Source organism: Neovison vison, chromosome 1, assembly GCF_020171115.1.
Source record: "Neovison vison isolate M4711 chromosome 1, ASM_NN_V1, whole genome shotgun sequence".
Classification (NCBI taxonomy): domain Eukaryota; kingdom Metazoa; phylum Chordata; class Mammalia; order Carnivora; family Mustelidae; genus Neogale; species Neogale vison.
The window spans coordinates 169,577,380-169,603,416 of NC_058091.1; the positions used below are offsets into that span (position 1 = coordinate 169,577,380).

The window sequence follows — 26,037 nt, forward strand, 5'->3', positions numbered from 1 at the left end:
CCCACAAGAACAAAAAGAAAGGAAAGGAAAGATCAGAGCATGAAAAAGAACACAAATTCATATACACAAAAGTACATGGGGAGTTCAGGGATACTGAACCACTTTGTAAAGTACTTCCATTTCTTCAACACTGGGGTTTTACACCCACATATTGATTAGTCCTTAGCTGAATAATCAAGGAGACTGCTGTGCAGATTTCTGGATTTCCATTGATGTAGATTTGTCCTCTCTGGATTTTGACCCTGTGAACTCCACCATCCCATCCCCTGCAGATTTCCAGGTGTGTTCCTGAATTTGGGAAAACTGTGGGCTTTGCCCGGTTTCCCTCCCTGAGCCACATCCTGGGAATTCTCTTCAGTAGTGGCACAACTATATGACCATTGTGGTTGTTTACCATCTCTTGGGAATCACTGGCCTTTATTAATAGTTGATCTATGTCTCCTTAACCATTATCTCAAACACTCTCTCTGGTTTTGTAGTCGTTTTGAGAGGCAATGTAAATCCAGTCCCTTGTTAGTCCTTCTTGGCTAGAAACAGAACTACCCATGTACTTTTGTGTGTATGAATTTGTGTTCTTTTTCATGCTCTGATCTTTCCTTTCCTTTCTTTTTGTTCTTGTGGGTTTATACCTTTTAAAAATTGCCTTGCTGTCCTTTTAGTGGCATCTTCAGAGAGAAAGGTAGAATCACAAGAGAGAACCAATGGTGGATGAATCACATGCATTTCAGTCTCCATAATACTTTTTATTCTACAACCAAGGCTGGCACCTGAGATCAGAGCTGACAACTGAGATGAGATCTTTTTGCCATTTGTGGTATTAATTGCATGTTTAATAAAAAAATGGTTAATGAACATAGTCTGCTGTTCACCTCCATTGCTGAATTACCTTTTATAAGTGTAAAAATACCTTATAAGTTGCATACAGATCTTGGAAGAGAACATGACAGATTGATTGATGGGCAAGACTCACTTCTGTCCCCTTTTTGTGCCGCTGTGTATGTGATCCTGAAGGCCTAGCATGTGGCCACAAGGGCACATCAATTTGAGAATAAGTGTTTCATTTTGTCATGCTAGTTCATTCAATAAAGTCATAGTCTTTATCCTCGAATTTTTCATAATTAAGACTCTGGGGGCATGTTAGATGAGAAGATTATACATTACATGTCTTGTGGCTGAAGTTAGCATTGGTTGATGGCACTAGAGATCTCTACAGGAGGCTCCTGCAGACAAAGAACCAGCCTGGAGTCCTAGAGTACCATGTTGCCCAAAAGCTTTGTGGAGTCTGGAAAAGGGGACCGATGAGTAGATTCTTCAAGTACAAATCAGAGCTAGGAAGGTGGGTAGGGGCAGAGGGAGTTGTTTCCAGGAAGAAGGAAAGTTGTTTCCAGGCCAGAAACAAAACCATGAAAGAGGATGGCCTAAGTGCCGGCCATTCGTGTGACCAGAACTGGTGCGTGTGGAAAGGCGCTGTGGGGAGTCAGGGGTGTGGAGCCAAGACCACCTCGTGCAGGGAAGAACTCTGTAATGCCTTTGGAACGATAACCCTGGCACATTTCAACAAGTACTATAGAAAACTGTCATATTTAAGAAAAAGCGGCAGACCCACAATCAACAGTGAAGACATGAATGGAAACTAAGAGAAGGAATATTTTGCTTCTTTTCAAACCTCAAAGCTGATCTTGAAACCTTTATGTCTATGAAGTGTGCACCTGCTTTAAAATAGTTCAGTAAGTCTTCTCTCCAAACCCCAGAGTTCTGATTTTCAAGGCTTGAAATCAGCAGGCCTTCCTTGCTCTCATTTTAATCTTATTTGATGTATTTTTCCTTAAACAAGTATTCCTAGTGATCAGAATTTGAACTTTGCCACTTTGAGTCAGTTCTTCATGTCTTTCATAGAGTAGTCCTTGTGAAGAAGAAGGTCGGCATTGCCTGAGTAAGTTCGTGAAATGAACATCTGTAAGGGAAAAAAAAGTCTTGAAATATTTCCTCTGCTTTTTAAATGGTGCAGTTAATCAGTCACGGTGGTGTGAATCTGGTGTCATTCCAAACCTGGCAATTCTAAGGGATAATATCATCCTGCGGGTAAGTTTAATATTTGAGTTGCCAGGAAAGAAATCTTGATTATTCAGATAGTGTCTAACGTGGTTCCCTAATTACCTCGTTCTTGACTGTTCACAACTAAGTATGTCTGAATGTAAGATAAACATTAGTCTGAGATGCTATTTTTCCATTCTGAGCTACTTTTCAGGCAGGGTATTACTCCATAAGCACCCCCCCCCAAAAAAAAAAAGATAATTTAGTGGTAAATCCCAAGCCTTAAAATATCAATTCCTAGAAAGTTTGCTTCTAATCAGGACCTTCACTACAGGATTACAGTAGTGCGTAGGGTATAATAAATATTGACACAATGATGTCACAGCATAATGCTTCAGGATTTTGCAAAGAGTCAAATGAGGATGGGAGGAGTCTGCGTATTTAAAACTCAGGTATTTATTACATTAAGCAACTAAAGAGGAGTCAGCTTGCTTAAGTTTCCAGTGAATGTGTTTTATTGTGATTTTTGAAATCATTTACTTCCTTCTCCAAGCTTCAGGAAACAAAAGTGCTCCAGAAAGAATAGTTCGGAAAGATTGCACAGCCATGCCCAAGTTATTTCTTTGTGGACACCAGCCGTGGAGGTTCCCCTTAGAGGCCTTCTCTTTTAGTTTTAAATCTCAAACTCCTCTTTTGTAGTTCCTTGTGCCTAGCGGATGTGTTCTGGTCACTCATGGTGTAGAAATACCTGAGATGTGATCCCATTTTCCAAGCGACACTTTATTGATATAGAGGGGGTGAAGACGGTAGCTGTTTTAGCCAAAAAGGTCGTCTAGGTCTTAAAACATTAACGTAAATTGAGAACATGGAAGTCAAGTGCTAAACACTTAGTGGGCGCTCCACAAATATTTCATAGGTATCAGGGAATCAGTTTTCGACTCTTAAATGTATCTGATCTTTCCGTAGATCGTGCTTGGTAATGAAGCTTTGTCTCACCATTAGACGTTGACTAGGGCGTGAACATTCCTGCCTCCCCTCTCTGGCATCATGTGTTCCCTGTTTTAGCAAGCTCTTATTGGAGTATACTCTAGAGAGAATCCCAATATCATGAAAGCGTTATACTCTAAAGGGTGCCCTTCAGTAAGCTGTGTGTGTGCAAGCTAGGAGGTTATCAGCATGCTTTGGAGAATAAGACATGAGGATGGGAGAGTCCTCCCCAGGGGCATCTGACAGCTGGGAAGGAAGAGGGCCTTCGGAGAAGCTGGTGATGAGCAAGAATGTCTCTGGTGACCAGAGTCTGGGGTCTGACTGCCATGGAGACCAAAGGAGGGCCACTCTGCTTCATGACTATAAAGAACAGGCATCCAGGGCGAGTTCTTCCAGGGGAACCACTCACATAGCTCCAGGTCCAGGCCAGGATTGTGCAATTGTTGTCCCATTTTTAGGGAAGACAGCTAGTCACTCCAGGTAGACCGTTACAGTACTGTCTGATGATGGAGGAAGACAAAAGATGCTGAGGGGGTATATGGGCAGGGCTGGGAGACAAGCAGACGGAAAAGGCTCCCCTCCCACCCCCCACATTTAATTTTGAAGGATGACTAGGAGTCTGAGCATCAAGGAGTTAAAGGTAGAAAAGGACAATCTCAGCAAAGGGAGCAGCATGGCTCCTGCTACTCTCAGGATGGGGGTGGGGGGAGATCGCAGGCTGAATCCAGTGCTGCATGGTGTCCCATAAGTGAGGCATCTCGGCGGGCATCTGGGAATGACGTGCCACGGGCAGATCTGGGCAGAGTTCAGAGACACATCTGCATTTATGTTTACACCCGTGAGCATAGCAGCTCTCACTTATTTATTTATTTATTTTTTTAGAGTTTCTCTTTCAGACTATTTTTAATGTTGGGGAACTTCCTGACATCTGCCAGATTGCTCAGGTGGAACCTCGATTGTATTTACACCTAATAGTGAGATTTGAAGCCTTCCACGTAGATCAGTTTGTAGAAGCTACTCAGCGCATTTCCTGGATTGGATCTGGCAGCCGTTCTGTGGATGAATTAAAAAGGACTGGCTCTGTTTGCTGTTTTTCAGGTACCACGATCAGCAGGATGTTACCAGCAACTTCCTCGGAGCGATGTGGTTGATATCAATAACTTTTCTCTCCATCGGGTATGGCGACATGGTACCAAACACATACTGTGGGAAAGGAGTCTGTTTGCTTACTGGAATAATGGTAAGTATCCTGCCACTTTGTTTCTTTCACTGATAATCTCAGATCACGAAGGCACTCCACGTGAGGGTGTGCCATTCGGTTTCCCGACTGCGAGTGGCAAAGCATTAATGATCAGTTCTGGGTTGGGAGAGGACATCACTGATTTTCATCTTCACTCTTAACGTGACACAGCTCCGTGAAGCTCGCTGTGCCCCTGGATTGCTCTTTGGAGGAGAGGGACTAATTTTGATAAGCAAATCCTGGTCTTTGAGCTTCAGCTTCAGCCAGAAATTTCTTTATTTCAGTGGTTTCTGCCATTGTCCTACTAGTTATGTGAACTTTAGTAAATTTCTCCCCTCTGAAACTTACTTTCCTTATCTGCAAAACAGGGACCCTGATAACCTGGCCTGAAATGTGGCGAAGGGCTGAAGATTTGCACATTTTGTCAGTTACAGAATTAGACTATGATGGACCCTTGAACTTGGGTTTAGAATGCATGGGCTACTTATATACAGATTTTTTTTTAAGTAGGTATAGTATAGTACAGTAAATGTATTTTCCTTACAATTTTCTGAACAACATTTTCTTCTCTATTGTGGGAAAGTTGACTTCTAAGCTAAGGTAGGCTTAGGCAAGGATAGACATCCAGGAGGAGGAAATGGTTTGTTTGAAGGCAGTGGGTCAGGGAGGAGCTTGGTACTTTTGAGCACAGCCACTGGGCCAGGAACGCACAGAGTCAAGTAAAAAAGTGGGAACACCTGGGTGGCTCAGTCAGTTAAGCATCTCCCTTCTGCCCAAGTCATGGTCCCGGCGTCCTGGGATGGAGTCTGGCTTAGGGCTCCCTGCTCAGTGGGGAGTCTGCTTCTTTACCTGTCCCTGCCTTGCTTGTCCTCTCTAGTGTGTGCGTGCGCCAAGAAAAAGAAAAAGAAAAAAGGTGGAAGGTGGTATGACATGAGGCTGGAATGGGAGGTGAGGTCTGGGAGAGATTTTGAGAAATGTTTGCAGCCTGTGGTGCCTATGGTGATAAGCCACTGCTCTTTTTTTTTTTTTTTTTTTTTTTTTTGAGAGAGAGAGAGAGAATGAGCAGGGGAGGAGGAGCAGAGAAAGAGGGAGAGGGAATCCCATATGGGCTCCATAGAGCCTGATGTGGGGCTTGATCTCACGATACATGAGATCATGACCATGACCGAGCCAAAATCAAGAGACGCTCAACCGACCAAACCACTCAGGCACCCCGACATACCACCGTTTTGAGACCTGTAGCAGGTACAGACACACCCCCTTACTTCTTAACACCCTCCACTTTGACTGAGACTAGTTTGTTCCATGTGTTTTACTTATTTTTTTTAAGATTTTATTTGTTTATTTGACAGACAGAGATCACATGTAGGCAGAAAGGCAGGTAGAGAGAGAGAGAGAGAGAGAGGAGGAGGAAGCAGGCTCCCTGCTGAGCAGAGAGCCTGATGTGGGGCTGGATCCCAGGACCCTGAGATCATGACCTGAGCCAAAGGCAGAGGTTTTAACCCACCAAGCCATCCAGGTGCCCCTGTTCCATGTGTTTTAGATGACGACGGGAGGGTGGCAAGTTGTCTCAAATTGATCATAATGCGGTGTGAACTTTTAAATGCCGAAGCCAGGCGTCGCTTCCCATCGCCACATTGTTGGCAGTGATCTAGGTTCTATTCGTTGCTTAGCTGCTTTTTCTAGTTTGGATACAGCCAAATATTATCTCGCTGCTTCTTTGATTTTCTGCCTGGGTCAGGATATGAGAGCTAATACCAGGAGCTCCTTAGGCAGGAAATTCCCAGCGTTTCTGAAGTTAGGCATCTCTCCCAATGCCTCCCCTGTGTCCACCCCCAGGTTGGCAGCAGAGGCACAGGCTCTTCATGTGAAGGCCTTTGAATAGTGGCCAGGGAAGCCCGTACCCTTGTAACAGCTGCCTCGAGGGACTGTTCCAAGAGTCAGAACTAGCAGGAAGGACTGCGTGCCTGTGGCATAGATTGGAGCGGGAACATTCTTCTCTCACTCGGTAGTACCAACCTGGGGTAAGGCAGCTATGTGGGAACATAAAATCCAGGGCTAGTTTTAAGGCCACCAGGAGCCACAAGATGACCATTTCAGGTCCCACTTGTAAGGAATATAATATGTGGGTATCACTTCACATGGTTGGGTTGTAAAAGAAAAATGCAGTTCTGTGCATTTTAATGAAAAGTTTTTTTTTCATTACGCTGGGGATGGTCTGTTCTGTTAACTATTGGATCACTTCCTCCTTTCTCCTCAGAAGATAGCATTTTGTTCTATAGCATAATGCTCTGGGAAATAAAATTTGCTTGGATGTATTTTTGGAGGGCCATAACAAGCCCACAAGGGACAGGAATGATGCTATTTATAAAAACAAAAAACAAAACAAAAAACAAAACAAAAAACAAACAAACAAAAAACCCAGAACTGCTAATTGTAGAGTCTTTCCCCTTAAGCTTCTTAGAAACAATTTCCTTGGTGTTTCTTTTAGGCAAGATGTTCTCCCCCCACCCTCCTTTTTATTGTTGAATCAGGTATGACTCAGGGTTTGTGCAAATGGTCTAATACGCCATAAATCAGAACCGGATGGGAGGTCAGCCTTGCCTGGGTCTTGCGGTATTTCTAGCTTTCCTCGCTTTTTTCGTTGTCCTCAGGGTCTTTAGAGCCTCACCTGACAGCACAAACTCTTTTATTGAGTTGAACTACTTGCTTACTTAGGTTTCACTAGGGATCCTACTTTACAGAAAAAATAGGAGTTACACTCAGCCTTTCATCCATACGGACCCAAAGATGTCATGTTCCCTGAAGTTCGCAGTGACTTCGCTGCTGCCCTCTGGCTTCATGGTGAAGACTTTTTAATTTTTTATTTAAATTCAAATTTAGTTAATGTAGAGTAGACACTCTAGTTAGTTTCAGAGGTAGAATTTAGTGATTTATCAGTTACATATAACACCCAGTGCTCAGTCCATCAAGTGCCCTCCTTAATGCCCATCACCCGGTATTCCTTCCCCCCCACCCCTCTCCCCTCCAGCAACCCTCCATTTGTTCCCTAGAGTTGACAGTCTCTTATAGAGTTAACAGTCTCCCTCTGTTTTTGTCATTTCTTATTTTTCCTCCCCTTCCCCTGTGTTCATCTGTTTTGTTTCTTAAATTCTGCATAGGCGTGAAATCATATGGCATCTTTCTCTGACTGACTTATTTTACTTAGCATAATAACCTCTAGCTCCATCCACGTCCTTGCAAGTGGCAAGTTTTCATTCTTTTTGATGGCTGTGTAATATTCCATTGTGTTTATATACCACATTTTCTTTATCCGTTCACCTGTCGATGGACATCTGGGCTCTTTCCATAGTTCGTCTATGTGGACATTGCTGCTATGAACATTGGGGAGCAGGTGCTCCTTCAAACAGACTTATTTCTTAACTGGTGGTTAAGTGGTTTACTTGCATGTCCATCCAAAGTGGTTTACTTGGATGTCGACAAATTCATTAACCTTGGACTAACCTACATGAAATGCTTCATGGAGTTGGATTGTGTCTATCCTTAGACCAAGCAACCTCCCACGGAGTCATGCCCCCAGAGCGACCTTCTGGGGATGAGTTTCTGGGAATTGATTCCATCCCATGTAAACTTTCTGGGGCTTGACCATGTGTTGCTCAGGTTATCTACATATGGATATGGAGAGTGTTTGGCTGACAGTGAAGATACCTTAAAGAAACTAAGTTGTCTTCCCTGCCCATAGATAATGATTAGTTTCCTTTTAAAAAGTGTCTGACAAAACACCTTTCATCTTGTTTTGTTTTTTGGCTTTTGTTTCAGGAAACTTAAATACCAGTTTGTCACTTTGGGATTATCCAAGCCAGACACGACTTGCTTTTATTTTAGGCATTTATTTGCCTATTCCCGCTTGGGCTTTTGCAATGCATGTTTAGGTAAAATGCACAATGTCAGATTTCCCGTGGGCCATCTCTCTCTCTCTCTCCATCTGGTCCCTACTAAATTGTGAAAAAGAAATACTATTTACAATACTCCTGAGAGAGGACAGGGTCATCCCTGAATCATCTTGTCTATTATCTCTGAAGTGCTATATTTTTTGTATTCTTTTATATTTGAATTTTCTGGGTTTTGTCTTTATGAAGTTGATAGAATTTATAGCTTTATGTGGTGGGTTTTTTTTTCCACTTTGACGTAAGATATAGTCAATCCAAATGCTAACATCTACAAAGACCATTTCCCATTTCAAAATGTACACATAAAGAAATGAGCACTGGCTTTCTTCATAAAACTAATGAAACTAATGAATTATTTCATGGCACCTTTTTAGATGTGCACATTTCATTGGTTAAAATCCCAAAATTAAACTGTAATTTAAAATATTTAAATAGCTTAATTTGTGTCGTGAGTGATATTTTTGGGCTCCAATGACATTAAGATTAATCGGCAGTGCTCTGAGCAGAAGTATATTGTGAAAAAGTGAGGAGAGAGAGTTTTCCAGAATATTTCTAAGAAACAAACAAATGGCCTTATCAACAAAACAAAATACCTCTCCTTGCCTGAAATGTCAATTGTGAATCCAAGACAACCGTGCAGAGCTTTTCTTGTAATTTTTACAGTGTTGTGTGCATAAATGATGATGGAAATGCTTAAAATAAGTTGATCTTAGATACAGGTACCACAGTGCGATAGATCAGACAAATCAAGCAGAAATCTCCTTCTTACCCACACCTACCTAATAGTAAAGCTGAAGACACAAGGATCTCTTTTTCGCTCCTGGATAGTGTCTTAAAAACACAGACTCCCAGGATTGCTTAATGGTCACTCATCACCCTTCCAGAGAAAGCCATGAAGGTTGTAATTACTTTTTTCTCTTTATCCATCAGTCTTTCCTCTGTGGGGTCCTACCAAGGACTTGATGCTTCCGCAGCCAATGGGATGACCTCTAAATGGCTTTCTTCTTTTGGCTGAAGGTGCTGGGCAGACATCACTGTCAGATCGTTGGTGTCTTAGCTTTTCTTCAGTTGGAGCTGGTTTCGCATCATGTCCTACTTGATGTAGAGCAGGTAGTTGTTTTGCTTAGCAATTATAAAGTTATCCTAGCTAAGCTTTCATATCTGTATGTGTAGATAAAACACGCTAAAAGCTCTACTTTCCCCTTACTTAGGAATATATATGATCATTTCAAGAGGAGAATACAGTTTCACTGGTGAAAGGGTATCTCTAGGCTTATAGGAGAATGAAGGTCATTAAGTCACTTAGCATTTTTGCTTGTCTATTTCTGTAGAATTATGGCAACTCCCGTGGGCCCTTTACCTAGAACATATGACAAGATATTTTGGCAAAATTACCTTAAAACAGGAAGTATCATCTGCCCCATCCTACGGACACAGGTTATTACCTAGTAAGCGGTTCCCCATGGATTCATTAACACATGTGGGTCCAGTTCACAAATGTGATCTAGCTTCCCCCCAACCATTTCTGCAGTTCTGAACAATTTAACAATCATGGCAGCAGTGAATCGTTCAAGTTTTATTCAGGGAACCACAATAACAAAAAGGTCTATTTTTTATACCACCTCAGGATGAGAGTTTAAGATAATAAATCCTTTTACCCATTGTTGAGGAGTCTTTTTTTTTAATTTAATTTTTTCAGTGTTCCAAGATTCATTGTTTATGCACCACACCCAGTGCTCCACACAATCTATGCCCTCCTTAACACCCACCACCAGGCTCACCCAACCCCCCCCCCCTCCCCCTCCAAAATCCTCAATTTGTTTCTCAGAGTCCACAGTCTCTCATGGTTTGTCTCCCCCTCCAATCACCCCCAACTCCTTCTCCTAGTGTCCTCCGTGTTATTTCTTATGCTCCACAAGTAAGTGAAACCATATGATAAATGACTCTCTCTGCTTGACTGATTTCACTCAGCATAATCTCCTCCAGTCCCGTCCATGTTGATACACAAGTTGAGTATTCATCCTTTCTGATGGAGGTGTAATATTCCATTGTAGATACGGACATCTTCTTTATCCATTCATCCGTTGAAGAGCATCTTGGGTCTTTCCACAGTTTGGCGACTGTGGCCATTGCTGCTATGAACATTGGGGTACAGATGGCCCTTCATTTCATGACATCTGTATCTTTGGGGAGGAGTCTTGACAGAAAGTCACATGGTGGCTCAGTCAGTTGTCAAAGGTCAGTTTTCATGCTGAGGGGAAAAAAACGCTACATTGTTCATTTAGTCACAGAGTCTTCCAGAACACAACCATCCATTAGCCAGAGCTTATAAAGAGAATGACTGGTATCCAAGGGGGCTAAACTGAAGGTCTGGTTGTATTCTTCCTACTTTCTCTCCATTCAGGGATTTTTTTTCCCCCTGCCAGGGGACATAGAAATCCTGAGAAACTAGAGTAAAACTCAGTTCCTGGTATTGCTTGTGTGAATAAACAAAAAACAAAACAAACAAACAAAAAACCCACCCCAGGATACTTTTTGTAAGTCTTCTAGAATTTGACATGACGTGGTTAAGATCAAATAACTTGGAAGAAGCTTTTTATTTGCTGGGGTCTTTCTGGTGTGTTCAGTGAATTTGAGGAGAGCCCATCTTTAAATTCTTCGGCTCATTTCTATGTTGCGCAGAGGAGCAGTGGGGGTCGATGGACCTTCAGTCAGAAGACAGAGTTCTCTACCAGTGCCCTAAGCGGACCTTCATGTCTCCACAGGGACATTTCTCCAGAAATATAATAGCTGCTTTCCAAGTACAGACACGTTGAGTCAGAAGTTGTTGTGACCTTCTAGCTTCTGACTTGTTGCCTCTACCATTCCACCTGATTTTTCTAGACTATCAGCACTTTTATTTGGCAGGACTACTGTTCCTGTCTTTATAATACGTGCCCTCACCCTGGCACTGTCACTAATAAGGAGATTGAAACACGGGCGTGACTCATTGTTGACTACCAGTTTTAGGCACCGTTTCTTTCTTCCCAACCGTCAAAGCGCAAGAATGAGCTGAACCAGCAAATCACTCTAATGGAGATTTGGGTTTTGTAGGTCTGGATTTTTTGACTGAACTCAAAAAAACCACAATTACCTCCTCCCCTCTTCCAACGGTTGAGGACAGCAGACTTGACCTTTCCCCTCCTATCAGCAAATACCAACTCATCTTTAAAGAAATTCAGGGCAATCTGTCTTCAAAATTACCTGGACTGTTGTTGATTTTCATGACCTGAGGAGATCTTGCAGAATTTCAATGGGATAGAATAGGAAAGCTGAGTGGTTTATAGAATTTTAGTTGCCAGAAGTGATTGGTTAACGTAGTTTCATGGAAAAAAAAGTGTATCAGACGAGCGCACTAAAATGTGTTTATTATTCTGTGATACTGCATCAGTCAACCCCAGGGACAGAGAAATGGGCAGTATTTCCAAATACTAATTTTATCTTCCTTTTGGAGGATATGCAGATATTTTCAAGTTAATCGGCCTTACAGCTGTTTTATTAATTTGGGTGTATTTTAAGGGAAAAGCATGATTTTTTTTCAAATTAACTGTATTTTGGTAAATTTTAATTACTGTTAGTCGAACAAATTGGCTATCACACTCAAGTTATGAGCTTTTAGGAGCTACTGCAAGACTTGCAGGAGGAGAATTAATTTAGCACTGGCGTATTTTGAACACTCATATGTTTTTTCATTAGTCATTTTTGGTGAGGGTGTGGATCCTGAAATTTCTAAAAGAAAATTATACATTTTAGTGTTTATGTTACATTTGTGGCAGGTGCCTCTTTAAATAAGAACCCAAACCTTTACCCAACGTGCTATTAAAGTATTTCCCTTCTCTATAGGCTCGTATTGTCAGCTTGTTAAATCTTGCTCCCCAAAATGGATTTCCAAAATGATTCTTGAACGAATCCACCAGAGGAGCAGAACCAGGGGACCTGATGTAAAATGACAGTGGTGCCTTGAACTTTTCAAACATCGTGCAGTAAAATGACCTCAGGGAGAATGAATTTCTTCCTGAACATTCTGCGGTCCAACGTGCCTTATGGTTTCTGTGTTCTGATGAAGAAATGCAGAACGGAGGAAAGGGCTGTATTTTTTCCATTTGGCAGCTTCTCAGACCCTCCAGGTGTTGGGGTTCCACTTCTGCTTTATGCTGATTATCTGGTATAGGGCAGTGAGCTTTAGTAATGATCTCTTCTAAGGACACGGTCTTCCTCCTCTCTCTATCTTTCTCTCTCACAACGTGTAATTTGTTGGAAGGAAAGGTGACACAGCAGCTAAGGAGAACCTCCACATTTTCCTTGAGTCTATCAGCTTCGTAAACACACCCGTGTTTTCCTTGTGTAGTCTGGAGGAAGACACAAGTCTTCCTTGTGTAGTCAAGATGCCCGAGCATCTTGGGATGGGCCGGTGATTTGCTTCATTCTTCCTTCATAACATGAACGAAAGGGGAGACCAGGAACCAGGATATATTTTCTGACTTCGGTGAAAGGAAGATGACTCATCTTGGTAAAGACATACAGGGATCTTCCTTTCAGAGAGTAACATATGTTCGTCCCAACTGTTTCTACATCCATCACGATGACGACACACTTTGGAGGAAATGTTGTAAAAGCATGTTTACTTTCATCTGTCTTCACTTCATGGAATGGAATGGACAATAACATCATGCCGTTACTTAAATCTTTAAAACCCTTCACGTGGGTGGGGATTTTCTTGGAACCTGGGAAGCTTTCATTTTGCATACCTCTACATTTTTTTTTAAGTTACTTTTTTGAAACCCAATTCTATCCACATGGAGTCCTTTGATGAATATTAAGAACCTGGGGACGTAGGAGTTTATGGCTGCCCTAATTAAAACAAAACTAAAGGGGTGGCTGTGTTTGAACAGAGGGAGTTTTCTAAGTGGCCCTTGAGGTACCATTTCAAGGGTATAGTTAGGATGATGAAGTGACAGGTACGGGTAATAGTTTGAATAACTCCTAAACTGTCAGACTCTCCTGCTTTTGCACTTTGCCGCATGTACTCATTTTAGTGCACAACACTTGCGGCGAGCTAGAGAACACTGAGTGGGGGTGGGGGGGGAGAGGAGCCGAAACCAAAAACAAACAACAAAAAAGCGCGCGAGAATAAACACAAATAAAAATTGACCTTCAAAGGCTCTTGATACCGGTGATTTTCCACTCCTGTTAGGATGTTGATCTCTTTCCAGAAGGATCTCAGCAGTGGCCACCTGCCAGGGGAGAACAATATCCGACTTTGAGGGCCCGCCGCCGCTCACAGCTCCTCTTTCTGTATCAGTGGAAGCCCCTCAGATTTTTACATGCTCTGCTCATGCAGAAACCACTGCTGCTCTTGAATCTCGTTACTGAGTGATGAGCACCTGGGAGCAGTGTGCAACATGTGATCCTGTATGTCTCGAGCAAATAGTAACTACAGTGGGCAGGTCTGGATGGCCATGTTGAGTGGCCACTGTTTTTTGGTTAGCCCCTTCCCAGGACACCAAAACTATTTAGATGTTGTGGCAAATGTTTGAGAGTGAATAGCACAGATGTGTATGCTTTCAAAAAGTCATTCCTTTTTTAAAACTGAGAGTATAGGTGATCTATAATACTACGTTAGTTTCAGCGTGTGCTGCAGTGAATCGACGTTTCTATGTATTAAGACAGGATCACCAGAAGTCTAGTTACCCACAGTCACCATAAAAAGTCCTCACATTATGATTTATTATATCCCTTAGAATGTATTCCATAGCCCCAGGATCTTTTTATTTGATAACTGGAAGTTTGTTTTTTATATTTGTCTGTTTCTGGTGTGTTTGTTTATTTCTTAAAAATTCTACATGTAAGTGAAATCATACAGTATTTGTCTTTGACTTATTTCACTTAGCATAGAAACTTCTAGTTCCATCCATGTTGTTTCCAATGGCAAGACCACATTCTTTATGGCTGAGTAATATTCCAACAGAAGTGGGTAAATCCTCAAAAGTGGGATTACTGGATTGTAGGGTAGCTCTATTTTCAATTTTTTAAAGAACTGTCATACTCTCTTTCCTCAGTGGCTGCACCAACTTACATTCCCACCAGCAGTGCATGAGGGGTCCTTTTCCTCCCCATTCTAGCCAACACTTGTTATTTCTTGTCTTTTTGGTATCTGCCATTCTAACAGGTGTGAGGTGGTATCTTATTGTGGATTTGACTTGCATTTCCTTGATGTTGAGCATCTTTTCATGTATCTGTTGGCCAGCTGTATGTCTTTTTATAAGAAACATCTATTTGGGTTCTTTGTCCATTTTTAATCAGGTTATTTGGTTTTTCTGGGTGTTGAGTTGTAGGTGCTCTTTATATTAACCCCTTATGGGATCTTACTGAATCTGCCATTTACAAATATCTTCCTCATGCAGTAGGTAAGTTGTTTTTTGCTTTGTTGACGATATTCTTCATTGTGCAACCTTTTTAGTTTGACATTTGATGTTGTCACACTGTTGTCCTTGCCTGAGGAAACAAATCCAAAATGTGATGCTCAGGGGGCTAAGGGTTTACTGCCAATTTTTTTTTTCTAAGAGTTTTATGGTTTCAAGTCTCAAATTTAGGTGTTTAATTCATTTTCGTTTTATTTTTGTGGATGGTTTAAGAAAGTGGTCCCGTTTTCCAAGATTATCTTTTACCCATTTTTTATTCTTGTCACCTTTGTTGTAAATTGACCACTGAAGCTTGTGTTTACTTCTGGGCTCTTTATCCTGTTCCATTGATCTGTGAGTCCATTTCTGTGCCAGTACCATACTATTTTGATTGTAGTGTGGTTTGCGATCGGGGAGGCTGACACCTCTAGCTTTGTTCTTCTCTTTTAGTACTGCTTTGGCTATCGGGGCATTTTTTTGTGGTTATATACAAATTCAGGGCTCATTTTTTCTAGGTCTGTGAAAAACACCATTGAAATTTTGATAGGGAGCCCTGAATCTGTAGGTTGCTTTGAGTAGTATGGATATCTTAATTCTTCCAATTCATGAGCACATCCGATCTTTCCGCTGATTTATGTCCTCTTCGGTTTCTTTAATCAGTGTCTTACATTTTTCAGAGTGCAGGTCTTCTACCTCCTTAAATTTGTTTCCAAGTGCAGATCCTTTTTAAACGATAAAACGATACAATTCAGAGCACATTTTGTGTATAATTATCTGACTTGCTTATGTTGCCTTTAAGCATTACAGAAATAAAATTTTAAAGCAGCCATATAATATGATAGACATGGATATGCTGGGAGTAATTCCCGTTCCTCAATATTAGGTACTGAAGGTGAAGTCTACCATGTACATAATGTGTGGAATTTGCTTTTGTAATTCATGATTTTCAGACCTACTGATAGTGAGGAAAACCAGGTCACCTGGTGGGACTTTGGGACTCTCTTGGATAACTGTCCAGTGAGCACCTTAACATTTTGGCTAACTTAAAGAAGATCGTGTTAAGGGGCGCCTGGGTGGCTCAGTGGGTTAAAGCCTCTGCCTTCAGCTCAGGTCATGATCCCAGGGTCCTGGGATCGAGCCCCGCATCGGGCTCTCTGCTCAGCAGGGAGCCTGCTTCATCCTCTCTCTCTGCCTGCCTCTCTGCCTATGTGTGATCTCTGCCTGTCAAATAAATAAATAAAATATTTTTTAAAAAAGATCCTATTAAAAACTAGTTTAAAAAGATTCAAGCCTGTTAAAAGATCCATAAGTATTAGGGTTTTTTTTCCAATTTATTTATTTTCAGAAAAACAGTATTCACTATTTTTTCACCACACCCAGTGCTCCATGCAAGCCGTGCCCTCTATAATACCCACCACCTGGTACCCCAACCTCCCACCCCCCCGCCACTTCAAACCCCTCAGATTGTTTTTCAGAGTCCATAGTCTCTCATGGTTCACCTCCCCTTCCAATTTCCCCCAACTCCCTTCTCCTCTCTAACGCCCCTTGTCCTCCATGCTATTTGTTATGCTCCACAAATAAGTGAAACCATATGATAATGGACTCTCTCTGCTAGACTGATTTCACTCAGCATAAGTATTGTAACATTGTGCTGTTGGCACCCCTTTGCCACAGATTCCTGCCTAAACCCTGCCTTCTTCGCTGTCTAGTGAGACAGTTTGGCCAGTCCTACCATCCTGGGGTCCTCTCAGGGATAGGACTCCATCTGGAGGGCCCAACCTCCCTTTCACAGGCCAGTTGGTAGGTCCTCCGTTTCCCCTTCTACTCCCATGAGGTTGGCTCTGCCGAGATCCATGAGGTAACTGCAGTAGCCATGACCTTGCCTGAAACTAACAACTGAGGTATCCCAGCCCTGCCTTCCTGGCCCCATATGAAATCACTGGCCTTAAACCAAGAAGACCCAACTCCTCGTGCATGGGATCGTGGAGAAGGAGGACTCGAATCCCTCGGATACCATCAGTGTCTCGTGTCTGTTCCTAAGAGATCAGCACAGTGGCCTGTAATTTTAAAAAGACCACTGCTGATCTTTTTCAGGAAAAAAGGGAGCCCGTGCCTTTCTTAGTACTGGTAAATGTCTGAAATAGGAAAGGTATCCCTTTACCTTCAACACGAGATAGTTCTGTTGTTAAGCTGAGATCTTCCCGTGACCTTGAAGTTCTGTGTACGTGGAGATTATGCATCTCTTTCCATTCCTGGTACGGCACGGTCCACTGACTTGAAGACTTCCCTCCAGTCTTAGCTTGAGAGAAGATTGTGCAGTGTTATTTTTAATGGAATAATGGTTATTTCTACTCCATGCATTTATGCTAATTTACTCAGCTGTTATCTATTCCTATTATACTCCCAGGTATATAACTGATATACTCTGTTTCTTAAGAAATCTCTGAAATTTCCACAAGTTGCTCCTTTACCATTTATTTCTTATGATTAAAGTCTGAGTCAAATATCATACTTGAGCTCTTATAATACATGAACTAAGTTTTTAAAGCCCCACTTATAGGCCTGATCCTGGAGCTCGGCCAGGCATTTTTGGTGCTATGTGTTGAGGTCACCGAATGCTACAGTTTCTTTTCTTTTTTTTTTTTTTTTTTTAAATTTATTTGACAGGCAGAGATCACAAGCAGTCAGAGAGGCAGGCAGAGAGAGAGAGAGAGGAGGAAGCAGGCTCACCGCTGAGCAGAGAGCCCGAGGTGGGGCTCGATCCCAGGACCCTGAAACCATGACCTGAGCCAAAGGCAGAGGCTTTTGGTAGTGGTCAAAGGCAATGGTCAAAACCCACTGAGCCACCCAGGTGCCCCTGCTACAGTTTCTTATCTCCGGACACTTACGTACTTGGTGAACAACATGTTTTTTTTTTTTTCATGTGGCTGAGATCAAATGTACTGACTTATTGGGGTTCTGTTCTCTTCTGGTTTTCAGGGTGCTGGTTGCACAGCCCTGGTGGTTGCTGTGGTGGCAAGAAAGCTAGAACTTACCAAAGCAGAAAAACACGTGCACAACTTCATGATGGATACTCAGCTGACCAAACGAGTGAGTCATCACCCTTGTGTCTTCCAAGGGACATTACCGTGTGGCTCTCCACGTTGGGCAATACGACCTCTATCTTGACCTCTGAAGCTAACATGACGTGCTTTAGCGTTAAGGCCTTTTTGGAATCACTTCCATTTTTTTTCCCCTGCATGTTGAGAACGGACTTGTTCTAACTTTAGGTCAGGGAGGAAACAATTGGACGACCTTGGTATTTACTCAAGGATCAAAACAGACCACATCAGTCTAAATAAATAAGTGCACTTAACATTTACGTTTGCAGGATACAAGAAGGGACCAATATTTGATTGAATAGGAAGAAACACACTGTCAGTGTCATCGAGAAATTTTATGGGGAAGTGATTCAACACTGTCCTACTGAGCTTCTGTGAGCCAGTCGCTGTTCTAAAGACTGGGGTTGCGACAACAGGGAGAATCAGCCAGTAACTTTTAGGACCCCCAGGTAGTACCAGAGATAGTCCCTTTCTCTGATTTACGGGCTGTCCAGGAGATGAAGTACAGCATCCCCATGGGAAAATATGGTAGAAAACAGTAACCATGGTGTTTACAGAGCACTCCCTCTGGGTGAGGCTTGGCTGCAAGCGTATCACCGCTGTAAACTGGGTTACGGGGAAAGTGGTAGTATTGGGCTTATTTTACAAATATGGAAGCCAAGACACAGAGAGGCTTGGTAACTTGCTCAAAGTCATCATATAAAGGAGGGAAAAGATTCTTATCCACTCCCACTCTATTTTTAGCCTCTCTGCATAGGTACTGGAGAAATCACAATGAAAGTTCAGATAACTCGATATTATTTTACAGCAACATCATCTTGCTGCGTCACCTGAAGCAGAATCTAATCAGGCTGTCATTGAAGTGACAAAAATACGTTGTAATTTGGCGACTTTACCCACAAAGGAGTCCATGGAAAATTCAAGCTGAGGTGCAGTTTTCAGTGGTTTTACTCATTTTAGATTTAGACTTATTTTTTTACTATTTTAACTCATTTTTACTCATTTTAGCTTTAGATTTACTCATTTTAGATTTTAGATTTAGATTTTAGATAATCAGATTTAGATTAGATTTCACTCATTTAGATTTTGTCTGCAAAATGGTTACCTCAGCTCATTTGGTAAATACTCCTAATAGATCCCTCACCCTGACGCACACATTTACACACGTGGGTAGTGTTTATGAAAGGGAAACATGGATTTCAATTGCCTTGTCCTTCTCTAAGTCACACGTTGTCGTGAGACTTCATTGCATTTGGAAGGTCTTCATGTATTCTTGAGGATCTAAGCCGCTCGGTTGCAGACACCATCCTCTTGACCTGGGTGTGCCCCTTCAATGACTTCTACCCTCTGGATGTCTCTCAGTCTCCAAACTCATGAATGTTCGTGAATATTACAGAAAGGCACAAGGAGAGACCTAAGTGCAGAGCTGAACGGATGGTTTTGTCGCTTTCAAAAATATACCAGGAAATGACTATGGGACTATGAGCCCACATATAGTCCAAACTTGGAGCAGATGTTTTATGGATCTCCTAATGGGCTTGTTTGGAAGAGTTCCACACTGTACGGTTTGTATCTAAGAGTCCAAAGTTGTGCAGTATCGAAAGAACTCTTCCACAGACCCCCTTGTATAATCCAGAGAATTTTCTTGTGAAGATGTTACATTATGAATTTCCCAAGAATTACCTTAATGCCATACGGGGGTAGAAAATTACATTAAAACACCCTAATAGCCCATACACCATGTAAATCTTTTCAGCAACAAGAACAAAAGGGTGACAGGATCCCAAATGAGAGAAACCAAGTTAGCATGTTGAGGCCAACCAAACTCCCTGGGTTTCATAAGCAAGTATTTAGTTCTAACTTGAGAAGGAAACATGTAATTGCTTTAGATTGACTTGGGGATCCAGCTGTTCTGTATCCTACTTACTGAGCAGACAGATGTTAAAGCCACAGTAAAATACCTTTGATGGAGAGATTCGTGCTATTTGGACAGGTCTCCGGGATCATGTGAGAGACATTCCAGGTTGGTTCGATCATTTAATTGGTTTAGCTCGGGGTCACTCAACCTCAGCATGGTTGATCTTTGGGAATGGATAGTTCTCTACTCTGCAGCTGTCCTGGGGCCTTGTTGACTGTTGAGTAGCAGTCTTAGTAGACTCGTGGCAACCAATAATGCCTGTAGACACTGCCACATGTCCCCTCAGGGGACAACATTGCCCATGGTGAGAACCGCTGCTTTACTGGGTTATTCCCTGGGGATTTGGAGACTGGGACCATCCTCATAGCAGATTTTCTTTGTGGCTACTCAACTTATTATAGTCTTCCTGGGAATAACATGTATTTAACAAAAGTACCCTGTGTGCCTATTATAGTTGAGGTTCTGTGTTACCTGCTGAGGATGTAGAACTGAAATATCACAGGGTGCTTTAAGCTTTTACACTACTGTGCCTTCAGCAAGTCAGATGAAAGGTCTGTTTGTTTGTTTTTCTCTTCTTGGCAGAAAAAAGCACTCATGTTCTTGCTTCTTTTGCTCATGAGCCCCCTCAAAGCCCAGTCCCCTTTTGGAGGACTGTGGATCTCGAGAGCTTCCTTTGGTTTTTATGAATGGGTCTCATTTCCCCAAAATGGACCATGTGTTCTGATCTTACAGCATCTCTGTTACAAGGACTTACAGACTTTAGTTGGACTCATAATGTACCACTATCTCTAGGAGTTTCTTCATAGAAAGCTTTTTTGGTAAGCAGTACTATCCTTAAGTTCACATTCTCCACCGTGCTTTATTAATTCTGTTATCTCATTGCTGCTTCTTAAAAGTTGAGCTGCTTTCCCATATTACTTGGGACAGAGGTCTCTTATAGGCCCAAGAAAGTCATTCCAGCAGGCCTGTCAACAGCTTGAATTTTTATGGGCAAAATGTCACTAAGTACAGTTATAAATGTTAAAATGGCATTAGAATCAAACATAAATTTCTCAGTTAGGCTACCCATTTCATTATTAGAGTCAATACAATATATGAAAATAATAGCTCTTTTATAGTCCTCTTCAACTTAATGAGTATCATTTACTTGACACTTGATTCCATTTCGTTATTTATGGAATTTCTAAATGGGCCCATTTATAATTGTACCTTTTTAAATAAAAATTCTAAAATACTGGAAGATGACAGAATAATAGGATCCTGAGCTCACCTCTTCCTCTGGATACACTGAGGCTACCACTACAGATAATGCAACCAACTCTGAAAATTCCGTAAAGACTAGCAGAACAGATCTTCTGCGGGTAAAGACTAAAAGAAAAAGCCACATGGAGAAGGGGCACAGATGCGGTTGAGAACCCAGTCTCCTGCATGGCAACCCACAGGATGGAGGGACATCACAGGCACAGAGACCCTACCTAAAGAGTAAGGCCATCAAACCCCACATCGGGCAGCTCATGTTACTGGGGACCAGTACCACAGAGATGAGTCTCCATAAGTTCTGAATTCATATTGGTAGGAGCTTTCTCCAGGACTAGAAGTGCTGGTGGACACCATTTTCTTGCCCTCCTTCAGCCTGGCTGGCAGTATTTTGCAGGAAAGAATTTTGGTCCTTTCTACCTACCTTGCTGGCACTGGTCATCCAACTGCACCTAGTGAGCATCCCCCTGAAGCAACTACTGCCTCTGGGAGGAGCCAGCCCCACCTACCCGTGGGCCTAGAGCGGTCAAAGCCCAGGCACAACAGGAGGACACATGCTGCCCACAGGGCCCACTGCTCTCTAGTACCTGGTTCTGGTGACCAGAGTGGACTGTGCTACTGGGAACCACAGGACACTTTCTACCTAAGACCAATAGTACTTCCAACACCAAGAGACACAGCTGATCTACCTAATACATTGTAACAAGCAAAAAGAGTCAAACAAAATGAGGAGACAGAAGAATATGTTCAAAAAGAAAGAAAAAGGCAAAACCCAAGAAAGACGGCTGAACCAACAAAATGGAGGTAAGTAATCTACCCAATTAAGAGTTCAAAGTAATGGACCTAAATTGGGATGAATTCAGAACTTTAACAGAGCCTGAAAATATAAAGAACCAATCAGAACTGAAGAAGACAGTAACAAGAGAAAAACACACTAGAAGGAATCAAGAACAGATCAAAGGGTACACGAAACAGATGAACAACAGGGTAACTCATATTATAGGGGTCCCAGAAGCAACAGAGAGAATGGGGGCAGAATACTTACCAAAGAAAGAAAAGCTTTTCTTTCTTTGGTAGAGAAGAAAGACTTCTCTGACCCGGGGGAAAGAAACAAATATACAGGTCCAGCAAGTACAGGGAGATGCAAACAAGAGGAACCCAAAGAGGCCAATACCATGACACATATTAAAATGACAAAAATTGCAGATGAAAAGTGAATCTTAAAAGTAGCATGAGAGGGGCACCTGGGTGGCTCAGTTGGCTATGTGTCTGACACTGGAGATCAGCTCAGGTCATAATATCAGGGTTGTGAGATAGAGCCCCACATTGGCCTCCAAGGTCAGTGTAGAGCCTCCTTAAGATTCTCCCTCTCTTGGGATGCCTGGGTGGCTCAGTTGGTTAAGCTGCTGCCTTCGGCTTGGGGTCATGATCCCAGCGTCCTGGGATCGAGTCCCACATCGGGCTCTTTGCTCAGCAGGGAGCCTGCTTCTCCCTCTGCCTCTGCCTGCTACTCTGCCTGCCTGTGCTCGTTAGCTCTCTCTCTGACAAATAAATGAATAAAATAAAATAAAATAAAATAAAAAGATTCTCCCTCTCCCCCTGCTCTCCCCAACGCCCACTCATGTTGGCTCTCTTAATAAATTATGTAAGTAAGTAAGTAGCAAGAAAAAAGCAACTAGTTAGGTACAAGGGAAACCCCATAAAGCTATTAGCTGAGTTTTCAGCAGAGTTTGCAAGCAAGAAGGGAGGGGCATGAGATATTCAAACTGCTGAAAGGAAAAAAACCTATACCAACAATATTCTACCCAGATAGTTTATCATTCAAAATTAAAAGAGACATCAAGGAGTTCATTACCACTACACTGTCCTTATAAGAAACACTTATTGGACTTCTTTAGCTCAGAAAGAAAGGTCTTAACTAGAAGAAAATCTTGAAAGGAAAAAGTTCACTGGTAAAAGCAAATATATAGTAACGGTAGTAGATGAGTCACTTACAAAGGTAGTATGAAGGGTCACAGACAAAAGCAGTAAAGTCCATTACATCTACAGAAATTAGTTAAGGTATACACAAAATTAAAATATGTAAAATATGTTATACATATAAAATATGAGCGACAGAATAGAAATATAATGCTTTTATTGATTGATTGATTGATTGATTGGAGATAGAGGAGGAGAAAGAGAATCTCAAGTAGGCTCCATACCTAGCACAGAGCCTGATGCAGTGCTCAATTCACAACCCCAAGATCCTGACCTGAGCTGAAATCAGGAGTCAGATGCTTAACAGACTGAGCCATCCAGGCACCCCTAGAAAGGCAGTGCTTTTAGAATGCTTTTGAACTTAAGCGACCATCAACTTACTATCGACTATCATACACACTGGATGTTACATATGCACCTCATTGTAACCACAAGCCAAAAACCTGTAATAAGTGCACACAAAATAAAAAGAATCCTAACATAAAGCTATGAAAAGCTATCAAATCAGAAGAGAGCAAGAAAAGAAGAACAGAACTCCAAAAGCAATATAGGGAAACATCAAAATGGCAATAAGTACGTGCCTGTCAACAATTTAAGTGTAAATGGACTAAGTGATCCAACCAAAAGACACAGGATAACTGAATGGATAGAAAAATAGGACCCAGCTATATGGTCCCTACAAGAGACTTGCTTTCGACATAGAGACACATACCAACTGAAAGTACAGGGATGAAAAAAGACATTCCATACAAATGGAAAGGCTAAAAATCTGGGGTAGCAATACTTAACATCTGACAGAATAGACTTTAAACCAAGAAACAAAGAAGGGAATTACATACTGATAAGGGGAACAGTCCAACAAAAGGATATAATTCTAAATACCTATATACCCAGTATGTGAGGACCTAAATACATAAGCAAATATTAATAGACATAAGGGAGAAGTTGACAGTAATACAGTAATGGTAGGGGACTTTAATGCCCCCACTTGCAACAATGGATAGATTATCCAGACAGAATCAACCAGGAAAGAGTAGCTTTGAACACACATTAGACCAGGTGGACCTAACAGATATATAAAGCATATTCCACCCCCAAATAGCAGAATACCCATTATTTTCATGTGCACTTGGGATACGCTCCACGACAGATCACATATTAGGCCAAAGAACAAGTCTCAATAAGTTTAAGAAGATTGAACTCATATTGAGTATAATTTCCAAACATAATGCTCTGAAACTAGAAACAATTACAAGAAAAAACTGGAAAATACAAACCACGGAGGCAATACAACATGCTACCAAATAACCCATGTGTCTAGAAAGAGATCTAAGAAGAAATTTTAAAAAATACCTATAGACAAATGAAAATGAAAACACAACAGTCCAGAATCTTTGAAATGCACTGGAAGCAGTTATTAGAGGGAAATTTATAGCAGGAGAGGCCTACCTCAAGAAGCAAGAAAAATCCCAAATAATCTACCCTTACATTTAAAGAAACTAAAACAAAACAAAACAAATAATGCCCAAGTTAGTGGAGGGAAAGAAATACTAAAAATCAGAAACAAGAAAACAGTGGAAAGGACCAATGATACTAAAAGCTGGTTCACTGAAAAGATAAGGGAAATTGATAAATCCTTAACCAGACTCCTCAAACAAAAAAAAGAGAAAGACTCAGATATATAAGTCAGAAATGAAAGAGGAGAAGTAACAACCAACATGCCAAAAATACAAAGGATTATGAGAGACTACTGCCAAAAAATATACACCAACAAACTGGACCACATAGAAGAAATGGATAAATTCTTAGAAACCTACAGTCTTCCAAGACTGAATCAGAAAGTAGGAACCTTGAACACATCAACTACTAGTAATAATACGGAACCCATAATAATATAAACTCCCAACAAATGTCTAAGAGCAAATAGCGGCTTCATGGGTAAACTCTACCAAACATTAAAAGAAGAGTTAACACTTACCCTTCTTATACCATTCCATAAAGAAGAGGAAGGAATGCTCCCAGATTCATTCTAGGAGATCAGCACCACCCTGATTCCAAAACCAAATGAAGGCCCTACAAAAAAAATAGAAGACTACAGACCAATATTTCTGATGAACATTGATATCAAAACCCTCAGCAAAATATGAGTAAACCACTTTCAACAATATATTAAAAGGATCATCCACCAACAAAATAAGAAGGCCATCTGTTACTGAATGGGAGAATATATTTACAAGTGATGCACAAATAGGGGATTAATAATTCAAAATATATAAGGAACTAATATAACTCAATACCAAAAAATCCAAATAATCCAATTAGAAACTGGTTAGAGGGCCTGAACAGAAATTATCCTCAGAAGACACACAGATGGCCAACAGGCACATGAAAAGATGCTCAGCATCACTCACCATCAGGAAAATCAAAATCCATATGGTTAGTATCAAAAAGACAAGATATAACAAGTGTTGATGAAGATGTAAAAGTAAGAGAACACTCATGGACTGTTGGTGGGAATGCAGACTGGTACAGCCACTATGGAAAATGACACAGGGATGCCTTAAAAAAATAAAATGATAAGTACTATACAATCCAGTTCTTTCACTTCTGGGTATAGAAAACGAAAACACTAATTAGAAAAGATATATGTACCCCTATATTTATTGCATTTTTAAAAATAGCTAAGCTATGGAAGCCATGTGCGTTTCAGTCAACAGATGAATGGATACAGAAGATATGAAACATACATACACAGTGTAACATTACTTAGCTATAACAAAGAATGAAATGGTTGCAGTTTGCAAAAACATGGATGGAGCTAGAGAGTATCATGCTAAGTGATAGGAGTCAGACAAACACAAGGTACCATATGATTTCCTTCATAGGTGGAAGTTAAGAAACAAATGAAAAAACAGTTAAAAAGAGACTCAGACCCAAAAACAAACAAACAAACAAAAAACAAAACTAGGCTTTTAAATACCCAGAACCGAATGAGAGTTGCCAGAGGAGAGCAGGGTTTGGAGATGGGCAAGGGAGTTGAGGGGGATTAAGAGATACAAACTTCCAGTTACAAAATGAGTAAGTCAAGTACGGCATCAGAAACACAGACAATATCCATGGGACACCTTTG

The 26,037-nt window shown here is 41.4% G+C and overlaps 1 protein-coding gene across 1 annotated transcript in view; it reads left to right on the forward strand.

The window, feature by feature from the left end:
* KCNN2 (potassium calcium-activated channel subfamily N member 2) overlaps positions 1-26,037 on the forward strand; it is a 148,597-nt gene that overhangs the window by 107,083 nt on the left and 15,477 nt on the right. The window contains exons 5-6 of the mRNA XM_044263021.1: positions 4,120-4,261; positions 17,631-17,741. Of these exons, the coding sequence (XP_044118956.1) occupies positions 4,120-4,261; positions 17,631-17,741 (253 nt within the window). The remainder of the gene's footprint in view (positions 1-4,119; positions 4,262-17,630; positions 17,742-26,037) is intronic.